This window comes from Stegostoma tigrinum, chromosome 6 (genome assembly GCF_030684315.1).
Source record: "Stegostoma tigrinum isolate sSteTig4 chromosome 6, sSteTig4.hap1, whole genome shotgun sequence".
Classification (NCBI taxonomy): domain Eukaryota; kingdom Metazoa; phylum Chordata; class Chondrichthyes; order Orectolobiformes; family Stegostomatidae; genus Stegostoma; species Stegostoma tigrinum.
Window position 1 is genome coordinate 50,957,214 of NC_081359.1, and position 25,637 is coordinate 50,982,850.

A 25,637-nucleotide genomic window follows, 5' to 3' on the forward strand; every position below is an offset into this window, starting at 1 on the left:
AATCTACTCCGGCTGCTGTCCTGGGGTTGAAGATCCCGTTCCTGTTGAGGACCTTCAAAACCTGCAAGAAGGAGAGAGGAAGAAAAGAGAATGCCAGACTAGCTGGCTGCTCGTCAGTTCCTTTTCTGTTCTGGCATTTGGATCTTTCTCTGCACTTCAATTTTAATTACTGCTGCCACTTGGTGTATGACTAGGATCTCATGCTGAATTGTACACAAAATCAACGTAATATAGCTTTTTCTTGCCCAAGCTACCATGTGTCATGGATGACACCAAAGGCATTTTTACTGTCTGTGTAAATGTTAACTCTGTCCTTTTCCTAACTGGAGGGCTTTTAGCTCAACTGCCTGGGCAGAGCAGCATCCTTCTATCCTCTCTCCTGCCAAAAGTTTTACTTTCAAAATAACCTTGGCCCAATCCTGTCTGGGCCTCACCATCATAATATTTCCGCACCACATCTAGAAACGTGCATTTCACATCTGGCCCCTTTTAATGGCTCTTTCTTAACTCGACCTTGTCTCTCTTCTTACTGCTCCATGAGGGGGATACAATCATGTATCTCTCCCTCCTGATTCATATAGCTTGCTGAGTTCTTTTTATTGTCTTTAACCACATCTATATGCTTATCCCCTGGCAACAGTGTGGCTCCCCATTTAGCTCACTGACTGTCCGTAACACCTCTCAATTTGCCAGCTTCCAATAGTTGAAGTATGCTATGTGGAGTTTAATGTACAGCTGTGTCAAGGGAGAGGAAGTCAGTGCCCAGGTAGCACGTTGGATGGCACAAACACAGGAGTGTTGTCCCATCATAATCGGGTCCATTTTGCCTGAGTAGTATCCCACAGGCCTGGGACTTTCTCTGTGTCTGTGTGGTATTACTGCAGACTAATCACCCTTGCTTTCACTGCAAAAGAAGTGAAAGGGCTTTTTCAGGTCTGGGAGTTCTAGCACTGGTGAGGAAGCCAGTGTATGTTTGATTTTGATAAAGGCTGTCTCTTGCTCAGGCCCCCATTCAATTTTCTCTGAGGGGGCTCGCCCCTTTAATAAGGTCTTGCAGGGTTCCAACTTGTTTGCTGTAACTGCAGAGTTCCTGCAGTAGTTAAATTGTCATAAGATTTGTCATCCTTTAACAGTAACTTTTTTGTTAATTTCTGAAAACGCCACCTTATGGAGGCAATTACTTTGTTTTTCAGTTACTCTATTCCCATTATTTGCTCTAAAATTCTGTATATTTGCAGATTTAAGTTTCTTAATCTTTTTTTTTAATCCTCCAGTTCCCTATTCACAGATCACTTCACCCAACAACAGTTAAATAATATCATACGTAGACTCAAAATTTCTCCACCTCTCTTCCATCTGTATCTGTCTTGAGGATACTTCTTCGATATGTTTCCTTCCGTGCCGATTTTATGAATGATTGTATTATTGACTAATTACTACCTCCATACACAATTGCTCCTATGAGCTACAATATACATGAGATCAAACAATACAACTCTTAACGTTCGTCAGGCTTCATCTTCAGCTTACACTTCCTGCCTTTTATTTTCCTTGGGGTTCTCCTACCACAGACTCCTGCACCCTCTGAGTCTGAGCTCAGCCTTCTTTCACATACACTAGCTGTCCTAACACATGACAATTTCACCTATTGATTTAAACACTGGAACGCAGGCATCATACAAACGCTCAAGATGTGGTATCTGTATGTCATCCGATGGGCCCTTTCACTCAGTCCAATACTTCTGCTCTCAGAATCCATATTCTTTCAGTTCTGTACCATTGTGACATATAACGAATCACACTTTTGTTTTGATTGTAATTCTTCTTACATTCCTTTCACTAATACTTCTTGATTGTTTTAATATCAGTTTCTGTATGGATTATGTGTCAGTTTCTTATCATTTGAACTGTTTTTGTGCACTTCAAGTCCACACCGATCTTTTCATCAAGTGGGTGTACATGTTTGAGACCCATTCTTCAATGCATATCTTTTAATCATGTATGCCCTTATATTTGTTACCTCCAAGGTAACATTCGCTTTTGCGTGCTTACATCGATGTCCTGGGACCATGTCTCACATTCTTGTCTGCCACATGATCTTATCAAATGATCTGTGAGATTTTAGTTATCTCTGCACATATCATTGATGCCTTAGGTAGGGGTAGATCACCAATTAAAAAGAAAGACAAGGACACAAACATCACCAAGAGAAAGTTATCAGTTCTCGTCTAAACTTCCTTTTCACTAAGCTGCATTTTAACGTCAATTGTTGTTTCAACCCATTATTCGAATTATTTTTTTCTGCCACCAGAGTCCACCCCTAATTACTTTGTCTCATCTAATTTTGTAGCTTAACTATTACTACCATTTCTAATTCCAAAGATCTACAGAGATTTGTAGTTCATGGAACATAGACTTCTGTTTTAAAATATTAGAAGATTAACATTTCTAGCGAGTTTTGAGAAGATTTGTAGCTCAGGTTGAGGTGCTGGTGTGAGTTTGCTCGCTGAGCTGGAAGGTTAGTTTTCAGACGTTTTGTCACCATTCTAGGTAACATCATCAGTGAGCCTCCAACAAAGCGCTGGTGTTATGTCCTGCTTTCTATTTAACTGTTTAGGTTTCCTTGGGTTGGTGATGTCATTTCCTGTTCTTTTTCTCAGGGGATGGTAGATTGGCTCCAAAATCAATGTGTTTGTTGATGGAATTCCGGTTGGAATGCCATGCTTCTAGGAATTCCCATGCGTGTCTCTGTTTGGCTTGTCCTAGGATGGATGTGTTGTCCCAATCAAAGTGGTGTCCTTCCTCATCTGTGTGTAAGGATACGAGTGATAGTGGGTCATGTCGTTTTGTGGCTAGTTGATGTTCATGTATTCTGGTGGCTAGCTTTCTGCCAGTTTGTCCAATGTAGTGTTTGTCACAGTTCTTGCAAGGTATTTTGTAGATGACGTTCATTTTGTTTGTTGTCTGTATAGGGTCTTTTAAGTTCATTAGCTGCTATTTTAGTGTGTTGGTGGGTTTATGGGCTACCCTGATGCCAAGAGGTCCGAGTAGTCTGGCAGTCATTTTGGAAATGTCTTTGATGTAGGGGAGAGTGGTTATGGTTTCTGAGCCATTTTTGCCTGTTTGTTTGGGTTTATTGCTGAGGAATCAGCGTACTGTGTTCGTAGGGTACCCATTCTTTTGAATACGCTGCATAGGTGATTTTCTTCTGCTCTTCGTAGTTCCTCTGTGCTGCAGTGTGTGTGGTGGCTCGTTGGAATAATGTTCTAATGCAGCTTTGTTTGTGGGTGTTGGGATGACCCACCAACACAGTAAAACAGCAGCTAATGAACTTAAAAGACCTTATACAGACAGCAAACAAAACAAACAGATGAGGAAGGACACCACTTTGATTGGGATAACACATCCATCCTAGAACAAGCCAAACAGAGACACGCACGAGAATTCCTAGAAGCATGGCATTCCAACCGGAACTCCATCAACAAACACATTGATTTGGAGCCAATCTACCATCCTTTGAGAAAAAAACAGGAAATGACATCACCAACCCAAGGAACCCTAACCAGATAAATAGAAAGTGGGACATAACACCAGCGCTTCGTCGGAGGCTCACTGATGATGTTACCTAGAATGGTGACGAAACGTCTGAAAACTAACCTTCCAGCTCAGCGAGCAAACTCACATCCATTAACGTTTCTGTTTGATTCAGGCACAACATACTTTGTACTTTCTCTAAGATGACCCACCTTTTTGATGTTACTTGATAAATCTTTCCAGATATTTGATGTATCTCTATGTAAATTTATCAAAATTCGTAGTCCGTTTAGTCCCTTAAAGTTACAAACCATTTTTTTATGCATTAAAACCACTAAGACTGTGTGCATGCACTTTATCATTTCCCAGAATCCCTTTAAATTTTCAAGTAACTATTCCATTTAAATGGTTCAAAATACCTGGGCATGTGAGTCTTAATGTACTTCTTGTCATGATATGCTTAGGTATACCGAGGCTCATTGGTTTCAAGATTCCTGACACTCAATACATTTGATGTCTCCACAATACTTCTCCATCACTGTGTTGTGACATTGAAAGTCTGCAAACAGGGTGAGCATCCTGCATCTCCAATTTCTAAATAACAAACAACCTCCATCCATTCCATATCAAGCAAAATGGGTGAATTAATGTTACAGATTTAACAAGGGTGAGGTTTAAACTCCTACACATAATTATGTCATTAACAAAGGAAAAGCCCACCTCTTTTGCTAGATCTTCCCTTTTTTAATTCCTCTATCAGTTTTCTCAGATTTTCGGACGTACCATCAGAATTTTGTTCAAAGAGAATTACATTTCCCAAATTCCAAATTTCTCTATTACCTGCATATTTTCACACCAAATATGTTTGCAATGAACAATCTGGAATTAAAGATTCACTCATGTTAAAACAGTATTTAGAAGTTCACTCTGGCCAGAAAATGAAATTCCAAATCGAGTAATTTCTGTGATTAAAATTTCCTCAGTCCAAACACAACACGGACCCAATTCCAAAAGGTAACTTTTTACCAAGCTTTGCGAACCAAATCTTTGAATCAACATTTTGTTGCAGATTTTTGCCTTACACAACTATTGATTTCTTAATTACATTAACCACATATGTTACACACTAATACAGGCACACAAAGGCATACACCAAACTTTCAAATCACAGCTCAGTTCCAAAATGCAAACTAACTTCCAAGTATCCCCAGATCTCGAGCTTCAGGGAACAAACACACAACTTGTACCAGCCGACGTTTAGCAACCAGCAAACAAAGCTGCATTCAAACCAGACCAGAAAGAGTTAACACTTTTACAAGGTTCAGTGCACTTGCACAGCACAGAAACCTGGCCTCCACTTTGTTTCTTTATCCAGTTCTAACCGTCCCTCATTCTTTCAGGTGCCCTAATTGTGCTAACATATCAATTATCGAGCCAAATCCAAAGTCTGCTACATTTCACCCTGGAATATGGAAGCTTTTCCCTTCTCTTAAACATTTTCCTGAATACCATCATCATTGCTAAAAATATCTTGGATCATAGTGTATTCAAGCGGTTCTTTTCGGATTCAGTTAAATGTAGTTAAGAAAAGACTTCCCGACAGGAATTTACTTGAATATGAAAATGTATTGAATAATAATAAAAGATGATAAACAAAGGATCAGGTAAATAAAAAAATGAAAAGTAAAGGGGGGGTGGACAAAAAAGCCTCACTCCCTTCTACCCATCGAGGACCCCTTGTTTGATAACTGGTCTAGAAGGTTAGGTTGTTCCTGGCACCATTCGTGATCCTGGTCCAAGATGAAGTCCAATTACTTGGAATGAAACTCTCTGTTTTACACAGTGTAACAAACAGCAAGGTACAGAAAAACCAATACAGAATGTGCTGTCTTCGGCACAAAAAGGAATGTTCACAGGACTCATTTAAGGTCATGCAGCTATCAAACATCATCAACAATTTTAGCCTTTCAGCTCATCCTACACCATTATCTTATGGATGTTCTATAATCAGCAATCTTTTACACATCTCTGGAACAGGTGGTACTTGAATCTAGCCTCCCTGCTCCAGAGGTAGATTCATGAATGCTGCACCACAAGAACTCCTCCAGATCACAAGAATTGGATGATTTTTATGACAATTTATTGGATGAGTTTATTGACAACAGTTTTTCAATCTGTTTGAATGTATTGATTAATTGAATTGAAATTCCTCTATGGTGAAATTTGAAACCATGACTCATCAGACATAAATCATTAGTCTAGTGAAATCATCACTGCACCATTATTTCCCTTCCATAAAATGATAGTTCTCTCTTCCTATTCCAATTTTCTTTCCCCATCCTGTTGGTAAAGAATCTTTTGATATGACAGACTACCAAATGAGTATTCATATGCAAGGCTAAAGATGAAAAATCATCAATATGATATCATGACAGCAGCTGACTCTGTCTGGTCAGTTTCCTGCATAGTGATAGACTGGGGAATCCACGCTCATCTTTTTTGTTCCTAGCCCAGGAACATTTAAAGTCTAAAGATCCTGCTGATAAAATAGATTTATTTTCAGTTAGAAGACTAGCACTAGCAAGTTTCATTTACTGAATATTGTACCCTATTTCATAATTAATAGGAAGTGAAGCATAGACTTGATTTTTCATTGTATAATAATTCCTACATTGGTTCATTTCATAGAGCCCTACAGAAAATCGAGGAACATTTGGTATCCATATACGTGTTCTAGGAGATTGGACAGGTGAGTCCAAAATTTTATAGTTGAATCTAAATATGGAGATGCAGTGTGTCTTCTTTTTCTGATAACCCTCCCCAAGCAGCTTTCTTGTCCAAGCCTACCCTTGTATTCTGATTTCTTGCCCCATTTTCTTTCATTCTTTTGTGGGATTCATGTGCTGCTGGCAAGGCCAGCATTTGTTGCCCATCCCTAATGGTTATTTAAGCTGAATAGTTTGTGAAGCCATTTCGGAAGGCCGTAAAGAGCCAAGTGCATTACCATAGCTCTAGAATGATATGTAGGCCAGGCAACAGTGGTACATTTCCTTCCCTAATTGACATTATTGAACCAGATTTTTTAAAAAATGACCAATCAATTATTGTTTCATGGCACCATTACTGAGAGTAGCTTCATGTTCCAGATTTATTAGTTGAACTCAAATTCCAACAGCTGACATGATTGAATTCATGCTCCCATGGCATTAGTCTGTCCCTCAGAATTACTAGTCCAGTGACATTGCCAATTCATCATCAGTGAATTATCAACAGTGGGAGATTCATTGATAGTGAAACCATGATTGTTAGATGCTATTTTATTGGAGAGTACTTAGCATTTGTACAGCGTGAATGTCACTTGTCAGACTAAAGGTTGTCTAGGTCTTCCTGCATGTAGACTTTGAACTGCTTCCTTGTCTGTGGAGCAGTGAATGTAAGAGATTGTTATACAATCGTGAGACGACATGCCCACTTGTGACCTTGATGAAGCAGTTGAAGGTCATGGCTCGGGACACTACCCACAGGAGACCCTGTAGCATGGGCCTGGGTGTAAGATCATTGGCCTTCAGCCGTAACCATCTTCATTTGTAGTAGCAATGACACCAGCTGATGGAGAGCTTGTTTTTGTGACTGGAAGTTTGTGCCCAATGTTGTAGCATGGGGTTTGGTCCTATCCCTTACTATTTGTAGTGTCCATTAATGACTTGGAGGTAAAGATAAGAGGTTTTATCAGTATACTTGCAGATGTTGCAAAAGTTGGGATTTGATAAATAGCTGGAAGGAAAGCTTCAGATTTTAAATATAAACAGGTAAATGGGAAGAACAATGACAAATGAAGTTTATTCCTGAAGGATGTGAAATGATGCGTTTTTTTGGAGGACTGGCAAGGCAAGGGAATGTGTAATGAATGGAAAAACCCTGGGTAAGCATTAAGCACGGTAGGACTTTGGTCTCAGCATGCAAACATAGATTCTTGAAGGCAACAGGACAGGTTGAGAGAGTGATTAAAAAGGCATACAAGATACCTTCCTAGGTTAGTTGAAACTTTGAATATAAGAGCTGGAATTTTCTGGTGTTAAATAGGATGTTAGTTAGGCCACAGCTGGAGTACTGTGTGCACTTCAGGTCCTCATGCTAAAGGATGGATGTAATTGCGCTGGAAAGGGTGCAGAGGATGTTCAGCAGAAAGTTGTTTGGCTGGAGCATTTCTGTTATGAAGAGATACTAGATAGGTTAGAGTTGTTTTCCTTGTTGAAAAGAAGGCTAAGGGGATTCTAAGAGATATATAAAATTATAAGGGGCATAATTAAGGAATATAGGAATAAATCTTTCATCTTTAGTTGAGGGGTCAATTATCAGGGACAGAGGCAGAAGCATAGAAGATAGAAGCAGGAGGAGGCCATTTGACCCTTTGAACCTCCTCTGCCATTCTTCATGATCATGACTAATTGTCCAAGTCCATAGCCTAATCCTGCTTTTTCCCCAAAATCTTTGATCCCATTCGCCCCAGTGCTTTATCTGGTCGCCTCTTGAATACATTCAATATTTTAGCATCAACTACTTCCTGTTGTTATGAATTCCACAGTCTCACCACTCTTTGGGTGAAATGACTCCTCATCTCCGACCTAAATTGTCTACTCCAAATCCTTATACTGTGACCCCTCATTGTATATACACCCACCATCAGGAACATCCTCCCTACATCTACCCTGTATAGTCCATTTGAATTTTATATGTTTCTATGAGATCCTCCCTCATTCATCTGAACTCTAATTAAAACAATCCCATCTTGGTCAACCTCTCCTCATATGTTAGACCCACCATCCCCAGAATCAGCCTGGTAAACCTTTGCTGCACTCACTTGAGAGCAAAGGCATCCTTTCTCAGAACGAGACCAAAACCACATACAGTGTTCCAGGTGTGGTCACACCAAGGCCCAGTACAAGTGCAACAACCTATCCATCTCAATGCACCTCTCCCAGTTCCATGCGTTTTAATCTTATACATTAATCTTTTAGGTGGGACTTTGTCAAACACTTTCTGAAATTCCAAATATGTGACATCGACTAGTCCTCCCTTGTCAATTTCCCCTTCATAAATCCATGCTGACTCTGTCTGATCCTATCACTGCTTTCTGAATGTTCTGCTATAAAATCCTTGACAATAGATTTGAGAATCTTCTCCACTACTAATGTTAGGCTCACTAGTCTATAATTCCATGTTTCTCTCTACTGATTGGCTGAGAAACCAAGGACAAGATTCAAACAGAGTTATTGAGAAAAATAAGGAGGAGATAAACACTGTTAAAAGGATAAGCTTAAAGGCTTTGTGCCTTAATGTGTGGAGCATCTTCAATAAAATGGGTGAACAAATCACCCAGATTGATGTAAACATGTACGATATAATTGGGATTACGGAGACATGGCTGCAGGGTGAACAAGGATGGGAACTGAATGTCTCAGGGTATTCCGTATCTAGGAAGGCAGGCACAAAAAGAAAAGGTGGCGAAGCAGCATTGTTGGTTAAAGAGGAAATTAACACTTCAGTGAGAAAGGATATGAGCTCTGACAATGTGGAGTCTTGTATGGGTAGAGTTGAGAAATACCAAGGGACAAAAAACATTAGTAGGTGTCATATATAGACCCCCAAACTGCAGCAGTGATGTCAAGAATGGCATTAAACAGGAAATTAGAGATGCTCATGATAAGGAAAAAGCAATGATCATGAGTGATTTTAATCTGCACACAGGTTGGGCAAATCAAATTAGCCACAATGCCATAGAGGAGGAATTCTTGGAATGTATATGAGCTGGTTTTCTTGACCAATATGTGGAGGAACCACCTAGAGAGCAGTCCTTCTTATACTAGGCGCTGTGTGATGAGAAAAGAACCATTGCCAATCTAACTGTGTGAGACACCTTGGGGAAGAGCAACCATAACATAGATTTTTTTTTATCAAGCTAGACAATGAAGTTGTTGGTTTGGAGGCTAGGGTGTTGAATTTTAATAAAGGAAACTACAAGGATATGAGGCATGAGTTGGCCCTGATAGATTGGGGAGCATTACTTAAAGGGATGATGACAGTGGATAGGCAAAAGCAAACATTCAAGGAATGAATGAGGGAACTGCAACAACAGTTTACTCCTGTCTATCGCAAAAGCAAAATCAGTAGGAGGGCCAATCCATGGCTTACAAAGGAAGTAAGAGATAGTATCCTAAAGAAGGAAGAAGCATACAGATTAACCAAGAAAAATAATAAATATGAAGATTGGGAGCAGCTTAGAATGTAGCGAAGAAGGACCAAAGGATTGATTAGGAAGTGGAAAACAAAGTACCAAAGTAAGCTTGCGGGGAACGTAAAGACTGACGCTAAGTTTCTACAGGTGCATGAAGAGAAAGAGATTGGTAAAGACAAACGTAGGACGCCTACAGACAAAAATGGGGGAATGTATAATAGAGGACAAAGAAATGGCTGAGCAACTTTGGTTCTACCTTCACAAAAGAGAACACAAATCAGATACCAGAATTGTTGGAGGATGTAAGATTTGGTGACAGCGAAGTGCTGACGGAGATCAATATTAGAAGAGAAATGGTGCTGGGAAAATTGTTGGAATTGAGGCTGATAAATCTCCAGGTCCTTTACGGTCTACATCCCATAGTACTTAAGGAATTAGTTCTGGAAATAATGGAGGCATTGGTGGTCATTTCCCAGGATTCTATAGACTTTAGAATAGTCCCTGCAGATTGGAGGGTGGCTAATATCACTCGAACATTCAAAAAAGATTTAGAGGGGATTTAAGGCAAATTTATTTTACTTGGATATCTGGAACTCATGGCCTGGAACGATGGAAGTATTTGTATGAACACTTTGAAAAAGCATAATATATAAGGCTGTGGGCTAAGTGCTACCAAAGGGAATTAGACTAGATCGGTGCTTGATGACTCGCATAGACACATTGGACTGAAGGATCTCTTTCAATACGGTAAGACTTTATGACTCCATGAAATATCTTTGCACATGCTGCAAGATTTCCTGGACTTCAGAGTCCTGCATGAAGTCCTTGACGCTGAATTTTGAAAGCCCAAGGGGAGGTCCTCCGAACTGAATACTGCTCTGATGCCTCTGACCTCCCACCTAAGAGATTAATGGGACTGGGAGAGGTGTATTGCCAAGTGGCTCTGACCTGTTGATGAGACAATATATACCCAGGTATTATGATGGAGGGATCTGAGATATTGACTGGTATGATGTGATTTAGTGTATATAACTATGTCAGGCTTACTCCACTGTGGGACTGCTCTTGCAGTTTTGGCAGACAAGCCCTAGAATGTGGTGAGAACTTTGCAGGGTTGCCTGTGTTGACTGTGCTGTTGCTCATCCACTACTGGACATCAGATAAGCAGTGAAATAGCTCATCAACAATTGAGGAGGAGAGAAAGGAAGTAGTGAGATTGAGCTGGGTATTGTCAACATATATTTGAAAAGTATTGCAGCATTGGAGTGAATAATGCAGATTTGGGTGGTGAGCAACTCAAGGAAATGATTGGACATGTCCTTACCCATAAGTGACATAGTGGATTGTGAGACCAAATGAGATAGCAAGATCAAAAGGGGTAACCATGAATATAACTGGGAGTTTATATGTTGAGAGAAATTAAGGGGTCAGTGAATTGAGGAAAGAGAACCATGATTGTATAAGATGGAGTTTGAAGTCACTAAGGATAAGAAGTCACTGGACACAAACATTAAGGGAGAAGAGTAATGGAAAAATCTTTGTGAGAAAATGTTTATCATGAAATAACTCCACAGAGGTCAGAATCCGTCACCAAGTCACCCTTTATTTATACTGATTCAGTTTCCTCAGAGCCAGCTCTCAGTGAGCAGAACCTCTGACATTCCTGTTTATATCTGTCAGTCTTGGCTCACTGATTGGACCAGATTAACAGCTCCAATCAGGGAACTCAACAGAGTGAGGTTTAGGGAAGTTAGAATTTTTGTCCTAAGGAGCCACATGGAGTGACTGAAATATTTGAACGATACCAAGAGAGAGACAGAGTCAAAACTACAGACTTAACTGCCAGGGTTTTCAAGACTGTGATGGCAGCAAAACAGTAGGAAAATTGAAGAGTTCTGAGTGTTGGCACAGAGAATTCAGAGAGCACCTGAGAGTAGTGAAAAGTGACATATCAATACATCACCAACAGTTTATGCCTGGCACTAATATTTCTCACTTTGAATAATTGTTCACGATTTCAGTATCTCATTGTTCTTCCATTTACTAATTTTTATTTGATTCTCTTTGAAGAATCTTAACTGCTCCTTCTAAACCACTATTTCAATTATCACATTTGAATTTACCCAGTTTGCCTTGAGTTTCCATGTTTAAACCAGGAATGTAGGCTAGTAGTAGTCCACCTACTAATTGGTAGTGGAGAGATAGTAGGAACTGCAGATGCTGGATGAACACAGCAGGCCAAGCAGGATCAGAGGAGCAGGACGGCTGATGTTTCAGGCCTAGACCCTTTTTCAGAAATGGCCATTTCTGAAGAAGGGTCTCGGCCCTAAACGTCAGCCTTCCTGCTCCTCTGATGTTGCTTGGCCTGCTGTGTTCATCCAGCTCTACACCTTATTATCTCAATTGGTAGTAGAGTCCAGTCTTGCACTACCATCATTCAACCAGCAATATTTGTTGTTTCTTTGCTTCAGAAGAAATTCTTGTATGAATCAACTTGATGTTTCCCCTGATTTCCCATTATTTTCAGTTTTGGAAGAAGCTTTAAATGAAGAATTTAATGAACGTTTTTCTAGAAATTTTAAGTGTTAGTTCCCAATGGGTACAGATATCAGGAGTTATGTTCGATCCGATCACGAATCCAATTCTCACTGACACAAAACAGAATGCAGCTGCTATTTTGACTTAAGTCGACAGTTTGCTAAAAGATGGGTCCACTGTCCGATAAGCTTGCACTTACATAAGTTAGTCAAAAAGCAGGCCACACAGTGATTTCTTTCTGCAGCCACTGCATATTTTTTTTTAGGTCAAGAGTTCATGAAATTTAAATTTTCTATAGTTCAGAAGGCAGTGGAAGGCTTGATTCCTGGGACAGGGTAGGCTGATGATGGGTTCTTTAAAATTAGTCACTTTTTTTGATTGTCCAACATTCCTCTGCTGTGCTCAATCTGTTCAATGCCACTTCAACAACACCTCATGTAAAGATAATGCTGACCCTGTTCTGCCTTTATTGAGCTGCTCTGATTCCTGACAACAGCTAAAATCCAGTCACCTTACTTTTTAAAAAAAAGAATAAAAAGCATTAACTGAGAACTTCCTCTTACTGAGTACCTCTTTGATAAGAACAGGCGTATTCTGAAGCACTCACGCTTTGCCACCAGGTAGAAACACAGGTACAGAGTGTTCTTGTGTACGCTGATATTGTCTCTGCTTCTGCATCAGGAAGCCTGGGCCCAAGTTCCACCCACTTCAAAGGTTTGCAAAAACATCTTTGAACAGGTTGATTGAAAAATATTGAGAAACATAAAGTGTGTGCCAGGCCACTTGTAGTTTGATGTGACCTTGTGAAAACAGTCCTTCACATTTACTTTGAATGTTTTCATTTGCAATGCCTACTTAATTTTTCTTTCAAAAGGGTTGCTTTTAAATTTTTGGTGACACTTGAGCTCCATGCTCCTGATCAATGGCTATCCCATGCATAGGAGGGATGGGCCCACTCCTGAGACCATGGGGTCCACTCCTGAGCTGGTCAAATTAGCCATCAGCAAGTCTAACCAATGGGCAATGAAAGGGATCATAACACCTGACTGCCTGTCGCTCTTTGGTGGTTATGGCCTTGCTTGGGTGCTCATGGAGAGGGAGCGTGAGCAGTCCACTAGAACAGTAGAGACCTTTAGGGACTTTGGGTCTGGGGTACATCATCATGCCTGGCAATGGTACTGTATTTTAGTTTAGTTGGTAAATTTCCATTGACTCTTGATTTTGTGTTCCAATGTCCCCCCCCAGAGGCTGCTCAAAACCATTGTTGTTCATTTAAAAAGATTATAAACTGAAGTGGGCTTTCGGCTATCATCCTTGTGAACCATTCTTTTTTCAACCATTCCCCTTCTGTACCTGTCTAATAAGGACATGAAAATATAGCCCAAATGTACGGCACTATCTCTATCAGTATTGCAAAATATAAAGTTGGTTAGTCTTTATGGAGCACAATGTTTTTTGATAGCCAGATTATATTGGAAGTTTCCTCTGCTAGTTTATCACACCTCTTAAACTTAAGCTCTTACTATCTTCATTCTGCACATCATGTTGCCTATTTCATACCAAATCCGCCGTATCGAAATTTAGGTAAGTACTAGTTTTTTCTGCCTTTTTCCCCAAGAACTGGCTATATATCAACAGTATTTATTACATAAATTCACTCAGAGAAATGGGATATCATGCTACCTTTAGCAGAGACCTATACGCTGATGTGCATTGAATTTTAATACACAGCTTCATGACTGAAGAGTAAATATATACTAAGGTATAACAGAGCATTTCTGTAACCTTTCTCTTAATCTTTGTAATCTCTTGCAGAAAGATTTAGGGAACTGCTGCTACCCGAACCAAATTTGGATGCAGAAATACTGCCCATACTACAGCAGAGAAATTACCCAAAGTAAGTCAAGTGAATCATGCTGTCCTTCACAATAATGAATGTTATCTAAATTGTAATCATTGTTAAAATGATGCTTATACCTCCTTAATATTAGTTGATATCTTACAGTGCCTGAATTAATATCAAAGGCAGTAGTCATACAAGAAAGTTAGAGAATGTAGTATGATTTGACCAAGGTAGAGGGATAGGATAAGGGAAGAAGGAAAAAATACAGTGAAAGAAAGAATTCAGTGACCACAGCCCTATGCCCAGATCATCAGCCAATGAGGGAAGTGTTGAAAAAGCAAGTGGAATTCAGATTACATTGATAAGTAAATAACTGAGTAGTATAATTTCCTAAAAGTTGAACAAATGACAACTAATATCTTTCAGGCCTACTTTAAAATAGTTATTTCCAAACTGGCATGTATATCTGACTTCAGTACTAATTCCAATCCTAGAACTGACTATATGTAAAAGAACTGGCATAATTGATCAAAACTGAAAGAACCGCAGATGCAGCTCTGTTCTGAGGAAGGGTCACCGGACCTGAAATGTTAACTGATTTTTTTCTTCACAGATGCTGCCAGACCTGCTGAGCTTCTCCAGCAACTTCAGTTTTTGTTGGTGTAATTGATCATCTGTTTTTGAACTGAATCAACTGGGTAGATTTTCCAATCATGTCCAAATTCATTCTAGTAAACATTTGGCTCTGCATGCCGTTTATAAACCAAAACTTCATGATACACTATTCAGGCGAGCCTTTACAAAATTTCCATTTGGAGAAGCCGTGCAGCTTTAGTTGTTCATTCTTAAGACTGTCAGCCTAATTATCAGCAATGGATAATGAGTCATGTCAGGTTGCTGTTTTATTTCCAATACTGCATTCCTCCACTGTCTTTCTACATGTGGTTACTTGACTTGAGTTGACAGCTGTCTAGCACATGAATGTGATCAGGAACACAATGGAAAGTATTCACAGTTCAATTCTAAGTGGACTAAGGAAAATATGTGGTGGTTTTTCTACATCTCTATTCTGTTAGCTTTGAGGCATAGCTTCCCAAGCAATTAGCACATCAGCATATGCTCATTGATCATTAAATAGGGCTGAGTGAATTTTAACAAAATAATGTTTAGCTGAAAAAATGTTTAGCTGAAAAAATGTGTAACTATCATGCCAATGTGTATTATTAGTCATCAAGTTCTTTTAAGGGCAAGTAGTTTTCTGACTAGACAAATGACTTTTTTAATGAATCACTGCTATGCTGCTGCAGTGGATAGGAAATGAAGGATTACATTAACAGTTTAAAACACTGAGCACTCAGCCAGTTCATGCTGTTAGTAGAGCCAGTCAAATAATTTCAATCACTTTTAAGATTGTTGGATTTGATAAACAAGAACTGATCTATTTGGCAGAAATGTTTCTTACAACTGACTGTCATATTGATTCTTGATGAATGTATGATAAATCCTTGAATAATCTTCTTTGTGCATTCCAGACATAAATTCTTGGTGAGTGTACTTTTAACTTTTTGTGAGGATTTTAGTTTTGCAGTGACAAGTACTAAAAGTCTTATGAGAAACAACTAAAAAAAAAACTTTATTCAGTTTAAATATAAAATTAAGAGACATAGATCCAAAGTCTGTTTACTTCTGACCCCCTCAAAGTAGCAGATTGATGAAAAACCAAAATTTATTTACAGTGTGTTAAAAAAACATCTCTAGTAATTAAGCTGATAACACCCTCCATATTCACAACCACGTTTTTTTAGTGTCGTGGAGATGTCTGGAATATGATGACAGGAACTCCAATGTATTCATTACTAAATACATACCCAAATATTCTCATTAGACTGGCAACACATTGATGTGATACATTTCAAGACCTATGCCTTGATAAAATTCAGAGTTATGAAGCCCTTGCCTCCTTTTGTGACTGTAAGCCATGGGGTGTTCAGCCCATTTCCATTCAAAGAGATCATGTCTGATAATCTTCAACTCCACTTTCCTCCATATTCCCATTGCCCTTGATTCCCTTAATGATTTTAGATTTGTCCACCCCAGCCATCTGTGGTAAACAATTCCATAGATTCACCCCCCCTTTCAGAGAAAGAAAATCCACCTCATCTTTGTCTTGGGTGACTCCTTACACTGAGATTATGCCCTTTGTTCCAAGATTGTTCCATAGTGGATGTCCCCTGCCCACTTGCCATAGCTAAAAATTAGATTAAAAAAGGTGTTGGAACAAAAGTAGGCTATTCACCCCATCGGGTTTACTCCATCATTCAATGGGATCAACTCTGTTTCCTGCTTTCTCCCATAACCCTTGATACCCTTACTGAGTAAAAACTGGTCTATCTAGTTTTGAATGTACTTAAAGATTTAGCCTTCACAGCCCTCTGCACAAAAGAATTCCACAGATTCACTGTCCTCTGAGAGAAGAAATTCCTCCTCATTGCTTTCTTAAATAGAGAACTGCATGCTCTGAGATTATGCTGACTGGTCCTAGATTGCCCCAAGGGTAAATAACCTCACCATATTTATCCTGTCAAACTCCCTAAGAATTGTACATGCTTCAATAATACCTCCTATCATTCTTCTAAATACCAATAAATACAGGTCTAACCTATTCAACCTCTCCTTATCATAAGGAAGTCCCTTTCTACCCAGATTCAATATATGAAATTTCTCTGGACTGTCTGCAATGCCTCTGTCTTTCCTTAGATAAGGAAACCAAAACTGTTCAGGGTATTCTGGATGTAGTATAACTAGTTCTGAATATATTTTTCACAAGCTTTCCCTATTTATACATTCCTTTTTATTTGAAATTTATGCCAACAATCTTTCCCTATTACTTGAGGGACTTGTGTGTTAGATTTTTGTGATTCATGCATAAAGACTCCCAAATTTCTTTGTGCTGCACTTGCAGTTTCTCACTGTTTAAATAATATTCAGCTCTTCTATTCTCCCATCAAACTATGTAACCGCTCATATCCCAATATTATATTCCATCCAGGTATTTTACCCACTCACATGATATATCTCTATCTCTCTGCAGACTTTTGTGTCCTTCTCACCACTTTCCGCCTATTTTGTGTCATCTGCAAATTTGGCTATAATACATTCTCATCCAAATCATTAATATATATATTGAAAATAATTGTATTCCCCACACTATGGCAGGCCACTAGCTAGAGGTTACCATTCCTGAAAACATCCCCTTTATCACAACTCTCTATCTCCTATTTGTTAGCTCATCTTCTGTCCTTGCTAACGTACTATTGTAACATAGAACATAGAACAGTACAGCACAGAACAGGCCCTTCAGCCCACAGTGTTGTGCCAACCATTGATCCTCATGTATGCACCCTCAAATTTCTGTGACCATATACATGTCCAGCAGTCTCTTAAATGACCCCAATGACCTTGCTTCCACAACTGCTGCTGGCAACGCATTCCATGCTCTCACAACTCTCTGCATAAAGAACCTGCCTCTGACATCCCCTCTATACTTTCCACCAACCAGCTTAAAACTATGACCCCTCGTGCTAGCCATTTCTGCCCTGGGAAATAGTCTCTGGCTATCAAATCTATCTATGCCTCTCATTATCTTGTATACCTCAATTAGGTCCCCTCTCCTCCTCCTTTTCTCCAATGAAAAGAGACCGAGCTCAGTCAACCTCTCTTCATAAGATAAGCCCTCCAGTCCAGGCAGCATCCTGGTAAACCTCCTCTGAACCCTCTCCAAAGCATCCACATCTTTCCTATAATACGGCGACCAGAACTGGACGCAGTATTCCAAGTGCAGTCTAACCAAAGTTTTATAGAGCTGCAACAAGATCTCACGACTCTTAAACTCAATCCCCCTGTTAATGAAAGCCAAAACACCATATGCTTTCTTAACAACCCTGACCACTTGGTTGGCCATTTTAAGGGATCTATGTATCTGCACACCAAAATCCCTCTGTTCCTCCACGCTGCCAAGAATCCTATCCTTAATCCTGTACTCAGCTTTCAACTTCGACCTTCCAAAATGCATCACCTCGCATTTATCCAGGTTGAACTCCATCTGCCACCTCTCAGCCCATCTCTGCATCCTGTCAATGTCCTGCTGCAGCCTACAACAGCCCTCTACACTGTCAACGACACCTCCGACCTTTGTGTCGTCTGCAAACCTGCTGACCCATCCTTCAATCCCCTCATCCAAGTCATTAATAAAAATTACAAACAGTAGAGGCCCAAGGACAGAGCCCTGTGGAACCCCACTCACCACTGACTTCCAGGCAGAATATTTTCCTCTACTACCACTCGCTGTCTTCTGTTGGCCAGCCAATTCTGTATCCAAGCAGCTAAGTTCCCCTGTATCCCATTCCTCCTGACCTTCTGAATGAGCCTACCATGGGGAACCTTATCAAATGCCTTACTGAAGTCCATATACACCACATCCACAGCTCGACCCTCATCAACTTTTCTAGTCACATCCTCAAAAAACTCGATAAGGTTTGTAAGGCATGACCTACCCCTCACAAAGCCGTGTTGACTGTATTTGATCAAGCCATGCTCTTCCAGATGGTCATAAATCTTATCCCTCAGAATCCTTTCTAACACCTTGCAGACGACAGACGTGAGACTTACCGGTCTATAATTGCCGGGGATTTCCCTATTTCCTTTCTTGAAGAGAGGAATTACAAGTGCCTCTCTCCAGTCCTCAGGTACGACTCCAGTGGACAGCGAGGATGCAAAGATCTTCGCAAGCGGCGAAGCAATTGCATTTCTCACTTCCCAAAGCAGCCGAGGACAAATCTGGTCCAGGCCTGGCGACTTGTCAATCTTAATGTTTGACAAAATTTTCAGCACATCAGCTTCGTCTATCTCTATCCATTCCAGCATGCACACCTGCTCTTCAAAGGTTTCATTCACTACAAAGTTCGTTTCTTTCGTAAAGACAGAAGCAAAAAACTCATTTAGGGCTTTCCCTACCTCCTCAGGCTCCACACACAAGTTCCCTATGCTATCCCTGATCGGCCCTACTCTTTCTTTGACCATTCTCTTATTCCTCACATAAGTGTAAAATGCCTTTGTGTTTTCCCGGATTCCTTCTGCCAAGCCTTTCTCGTGCCCCCTCCTGGCTCACCTCAGACCATTTTTGAGCTTCTTCCTTGCCTGCATGTAATCCTCTCTAGCTGAACTTGACCCTAGCTTCCTCCACCTTATGTAAGCTACCTTCTTCCTTTTCACAAGAAGCTCCACCGCTCTCGTCATCCAAGGTTCCTTTATCTTACCCCTTCTTGCCTGTCTCAGAGAGACATATTTACTCATCACTCCCAACAACTGTTCCTTAAACAGTCTCCACATGTCTATAGTTCCCTTACCATGGAACAACTGCTCCCAGTCCATGCTTCCTAGCTCATGTCTAATCGCATCATAGTTTCCTCTTCCCCAATTAAATATCCTCCCATTTTGCCTAATCCTCTCCTTCTCCATAGCTATGTAGAATGTGAGGCAGTTATGGTCACTATCACCAAAATGCTCTCCCACGACAAGATCTGATACCTGCCCCGGCTCGTTTCCGAGCACCAAGTCTAGAATGGCCTCTCCCCTCGTCGGCCTGTCAACATACTGCGTTAGGAAACCCTCCTGAACACACCTTACAAAAACAGCTCCATTCAAATCTTCTGCTCGAAGGAGGTTCCAATCAATATTAGGAAAGTTAAAGTCACCCATTACAACAACCCTACTGCGTGCACACTTTTCCAAAATCTGTCGACCTATGATTTCTTCAATCTCCCTGCTGCTATTGGGGGGCCTGTCGTAAACCCCTAACGAGGTGACTACTCCCTTGCTGTTCCTAATTTCCACCCATACTGACTCAGTAGGCAGATCTTCCTCGACAATGGAAGCTTCTGTAGCTGTGATACCCTCTCTGATTAGTAGTGCTACACCCCCTCCTCTTTTTCCCCCCTCCCTATTCTTTTTAAATGTTCTAAACCCTGGAAGATCCAGCAACCATTCCTGCCCATGAGAAACCCATGTCTCTGTTATGGCCACAACATCATAGCACCAGGTACTGATCCATGCTCTAAGTTCATCACTTTTATTCCTGATACTCCTTGCATTAAAGCAAACACACTTTAACCGATCCCTTGGTTCCTTCCCAGGAAAATCCTTCCCACTAGCTGGTCTACCTCTTGCTACTGCCTCACCTGCATCAACGCTCAACTCTGGTATACAGCTCAGGTTCCCACCCCCCTGCCATACTAGTTTAAACCCTCTCGAACTACTCAAGCAAACCTTCCACCCAGGACATTGGTCCCCTTCCAGTTCAGATGCAACCCGTCCTTCTTGTACAGGTCCCAACTTCCCCAGAAGGCATCCCAATTATCTACATATCTGAAGCCCTCCCTCCTACACCAGCTGCGTAGCCACGTGTTCAGCTGCGCCCGCTCCCTGTTCCTCACCTTGCTATCTCGTGGCACTGGTAGTAAACCAGAGAACACTACTCTGTTCGTCCTGCTCTGCAGCTTCCATCCTAACTCCCTGAAATCACTTTTTATATCCTCAATCCTATTTCTGGCTATATCATTTGTGCCAATATGTAACACGATTTCTGGCTGTTCGCCCTCCCCTTTTAGAACCTTATACACCCGATCGGAGACGTCCCGGACCCTGGCACCAGGGAGGCAACATACCTTCCGGGAATCCCGATCTTGACCACAAAATCTCCTGTCGATTCCCCTAACTATCGAGTCCCCTACCACGAGTACTTTTCTATTCTGCCCCCTTCCCTTCTTTGCCACAGTGTCAGGCTCAGTGCCAGAGAACTGACTACTATGGCTTTCCTCTGGTAGGTCATCCCCCCCAGCAGTGTCCAAAACGGTATACTTATTGCTGAGGGGAATGCCCACAGGGGATCTCTGCACTGTCTGTCTGTCCCCTTTCCTCCCCCTAACTGTAACCCATCTATCCTCGTCCTGAGCCTTAGGAGTGACCAACTCCCGATAACTCCTCTCAAATTACCCCCTCTGCCTCCCGAATGATCCGTAGTTCATCCAGCTCCAGCTCCATTTCCCTAACACGGTTTTCAAGGAGCTGTAGTTGGGTGCACTTCCCGCAGATGTAGCCAGCGGGGACGTGTGCCACATCTCCCAACTGCCACATTCTGCAGGAGGAGCAAGCAACTGCCCTCGCATCCATACCCCACTTATCTGAACACCCACTCAATACTAAAGTAAAAAGCTTAAGTCAAGTAATAATAACAAATTAATAACAAACTTATATTCAATAGAGAAAGTTTAGAATGAACCTTACCTTATTAACTAGGTTAGAGGAGGAGGGCGGGTGGGAGACTCTACAGTTGTAGAGTCTCGGGTTTAGCCACCTTGCTGATATATATGGTCACTGCTTTCCTTCCCGGCTGCCCCTCTGGTCCTCGTCACTTCCTCTGCTCCTCCCGCTCCTTCTCTGAAAGAGGAAAAACACCGCTGCCCGCTACCGGTAAGTAATTTTAAAAATAAACTCCTTTACCTTAGCTGCAGTCTTCCGGGTCCGTCTTACCTCCGCTGCTGCTCGCACTCAAAATGGCCGTTGGCGTCGAAGAGTGAGTATTTATACTCACTGCTTTCCTTCCCGGCTGCCCCTCTGGTCCTCGTCACTTCCTCTGCTCCTCCCGCTCCTTCTCTGAAAGAGGAAAAACACCGCTGCCCGCTACCGGTAAGTAATTTTAAAAATAAACTCCTTTACCTTAGCTGCAGTCTTCCGGGTCCGTCTTACCTCCGCTGCTGCTCGCACTCAAAATGGCCGTTGGCGTCGAAGAGTGAGTATTTATACTCACTGCTTTCCTTCCCGGCTGCCCCTCTGGTCCTCGTCACTTCCTCTGCTCCTCCCGCTCCTTCTCTGAAAGAGGAAAAACACCGCTGCCCGCTACCGGTAAGTAATTTTAAAAATAAACTCCTTTACCTTAGCTGCAGTCTTCCGGGTCCGTCTTACCTCCGCTGCTGCTCGCACTCAAAATGGCCGTTGGCGTCGAAGAGTGAGTATTTATACTCACTGCTTTCCTTCCCGGCTGCCCCTCTGGTCCTCGTCACTTCCTCTGCTCCTCCCGCTCCTTCTCTGAAAGAGGAAAAACACCGCTGCCCGCTACCGGTAAGTAATTTTAAAAATAAACTCCTTTACCTTAGCTGCAGTCTTCCGGGTCCGTCTTACCTCCGCTGCTGCTCGCACTCAAAATGGCCGTTGGCGTCGAAGAGTGAGTATTTATACTCACTGCTTTCCTTCCCGACTGCCCCTCTGGTCCTCGTCACTTCCTCTGCTCCTCCCGCTCCTTCTCTGAAAGAGGAAAAACACCGCTGCCCGCTACCGGTAAGTAATTTTAAAAATAAACTCCTTTACCTTAGCTGCAGTCTTCCGGGTCCGTCTTACCTCCGCTGCTGCTCGCACTCAAAATGGCCGTTGGCGTCGAAGAGTGAGTATTTATACTCACTGCTTTCCTTCCCGGCTGCCCCTCTGGTCCTCGTCACTTCCTCTGCTCCTCCCGCTCCTTCTCTGAAAGAGGAAAAACACCGCTGCCCGCTACCGGTAAGTAATTTTAAAAATAAACTCCTTTACCTTAGCTGCAGTCTTCCGGGTCCGTCTTACCTCCGCTGCTGCTCGCACTCAAAATGGCCGTTGGCGTCGAAGAGTGAGTATTTATACTCACTGCTTTCCTTCCCGGCTGCCCCTCTGGTCCTCGTCACTTCCTCTGCTCCTCCCGCTCCTTCTCTGAAAGAGGAAAAACACCGCTGCCCGCTACCGGTAAGTAATTTTAAAAATAAACTCCTTTACCTTAGCTGCAGTCTTCCGGGTCCGTCTTACCTCCGCTGCTGCTCGCACTCAAAATCATCATGGCTTTTGCCTTATGTGCAGTACCTTATCAAATACCTTTTAGTAATTTGAATATATTGCAATTTCTGGTTCTCGTTATCTCTCCTGCTTGCTACTTCCAAAGAATTATAGTAAATTTACCTGGCACAATTTCACTTTCATGAAGCCATGCTCACTCTGCTTGTTTATATTATGTATTTTTAAATGTTCTATGATTGTAAGAGATGTGAAGCTAACTGGCCTACAGGGATTACTTTTTCTTGTCTTCTCCTCTTTGTGAACACGAGTGTTACTTTGCCAACGTTCCAATTCTCCTGGACTTTTCTTGAATCTGGGGATCATTGAATGATTACTGCACACAGTGCATCCACTGTCTGTGTCACTACTTCAATAATTTAGATTGCTTCATTGATTTCTAAGAAAGTGGGAAACAAATAATGAAGTTAAGATTATTCTATTCTTGGGCTGCAGGAGAGTTTATGATTTGCAAACTTGCGGAATGTAATGTGGAGATTGTTCCAACTTCTATTATGCTTTAGCCTTCTTAATCAGGCCCATCTCCTTGTAAGAGTTCAATTGTTAAGTACCGTGTGACGTTCCCCCACCATAGATGCTTAAAATGATTTTTTTTGGCAGTCTGCCTGGTGTTTCTTGCTTGACACAAGCAATATGATAGAAGTAGATCAATTACCAAGGTGTAAATTCTCAGGTCTATAGGTGTAAGGCTGGAAAAGCACAGCAGGAGACAACATCCGAGGGTAAGGTAGGTCAACTTTTCCGGCTGAAACCCTTCATCTGGATGGGCTTTGGCCTGAAAAACTGACATACCTGCTTCTCAGATGTTGTTTGACCTGCTGTGCTTTTCCAGCCTCACACCTCTCGACTCTGGCTTTCTGCCTCTGCAGTCCTTATTGTCTCAGGTGCAGAAATTCTCCATATCTGCCATGACTGGACATCTTTATCTCTTCTGTGATGTGCCTATGTTATACATTGTAATTTTGTTTAACGTACGTGAACTTGTAGATATTTCTACCCCTCTTTAGGAGTACAGTTTTAAGTTTGATTTGTAGGAGTGAATTGGCTATTTCTTGATTCAAAGGTATACCAGTGTATAACTGTCTGTGCGGAGTTTGCACATTCTCCACATGTCTGCGTGGGTTTCCTCCAGATGCTCCGGTTTCCTCCCACCGTCCAAAGATGTGCAGGCTAGGTAGATTGGCCATGTTAAATTGCCCATAGTGTTCAGGGGTGTGTGGGTTATAGGGGGATGGGTCTGGGTGGGATACCCCAATGGGCAATGTGGACTTGTTGGGCCAAAAGGCCTGTTCCCACACTGTAGGGAATCTAATCTTAAAAAAAATTGTAGACTGGCTTCATACGGATCATTTGACATTCCATTATAATGTCTCTATATTTCCAATAACTTGTCCAAAACTATTTATGAAATCAAATGGGCTGGAATTGTCACGGCCTGAACATTACTTTTATTAGCTCATGGAATGTGGGCATTGCTGGCCAGGCTAGCATTTATTGCCCATCCCTCATTACCCTTGAGAAGATGGTGATGAGTTTGTTCTTTTGTGGTGTAGGTACATTCATTGCGCTTTTAGGAAGGAAGTTCCAGGATTTTGACTAAACAACACTGAAGGAATGGTGATATATTTTCAAGTCAGGATGGTGAATGCTTGTTGGGGAACTTGTTCCTATGCATTTGTGGTCCTTGTCCTATTGGCTGGTCGAGGTCATGGGTTTGGAAGTGCTGTTAAAGGAACCTTGGTGAGTTCCTCCATAGTATCTTGAGGGTGAGACACACTGCTGCTAGCGTGCATTAGTGGTGCAGAGACTAAGTGTTAAAGGTGGTGGATGAAGTCTCATCAAGTAGCCTCCTTTAAGGTATATAGTGTAGAATCTTACAAGTGTTGATGGAGCTGTGCTCATCCAAGTAAGTGGAAAGTATTCATCAGACTCGAATTTGTGTTTTTGTAAATAATAGAAAGTCTTGGGAACTCATGATGTGGAGGTGCTGACGTTGGACTGGGGTTGACAAGGTCAGAAACCGCATGACACCAGGTTTATAGTCCAACAGGTTTATTTGAAAACACAAGTTTTCAGAGCCTTGCTCCTCCTCTGTGCCAGTGAGAGAGGTGGTTTCAGACATAGAATTTATAAGTAAAAGATCAAAGGGTCATACCACTGATGAGGATGTATTAAATAAACCTAAGATGCTGTTAAATCTTAAATCAATTAGAAGGTTTTAATTGATTAATGAGTATATGTAAATGTCTGAAATTTTTTAGGTCACTGCCCTGAGAGAACTAAAGGTTTTTACCTAAATGTCTGAACTAAAATGTCACCTCAACTTTACACTGATAACACCTGTGGTTCTCTCAAGACGGTGATTTGAAAGAAATTTAGAGATTTGCAGAATTCCCAACCTCTGACCTGTGTTGCTATAATATTTATGAATGTTACGGTTCTGTTTCTGGCCTATGATAATTCTCAGGAATGTTGATATTGGGGGTTCAATTATGCTAATATCAAAGGAAGATATTTAAATTCTTGAAATGATCATTGCTTGGCACTCCTGTTGTGCAA

The 25,637-nt window shown here is 41.4% G+C and overlaps 1 protein-coding gene across 3 annotated transcripts in view; it reads left to right on the plus strand.

The window, feature by feature from the left end:
- The window catches only part of LOC125453513 (NADPH oxidase 4), a 172,365-nt gene that overhangs the window by 115,151 nt on the left and 31,577 nt on the right, over positions 1-25,637 (plus strand). For all 3 annotated transcript variants that reach the window (XM_048533215.2, XM_048533216.2, XM_048533217.2), the window contains 2 exons: positions 6,223-6,283; positions 14,123-14,204. In XM_048533215.2, coding sequence (XP_048389172.1) covers positions 6,223-6,283; positions 14,123-14,204 — 143 coding nt within the window. The remainder of the gene's footprint in view (positions 1-6,222; positions 6,284-14,122; positions 14,205-25,637) is intronic.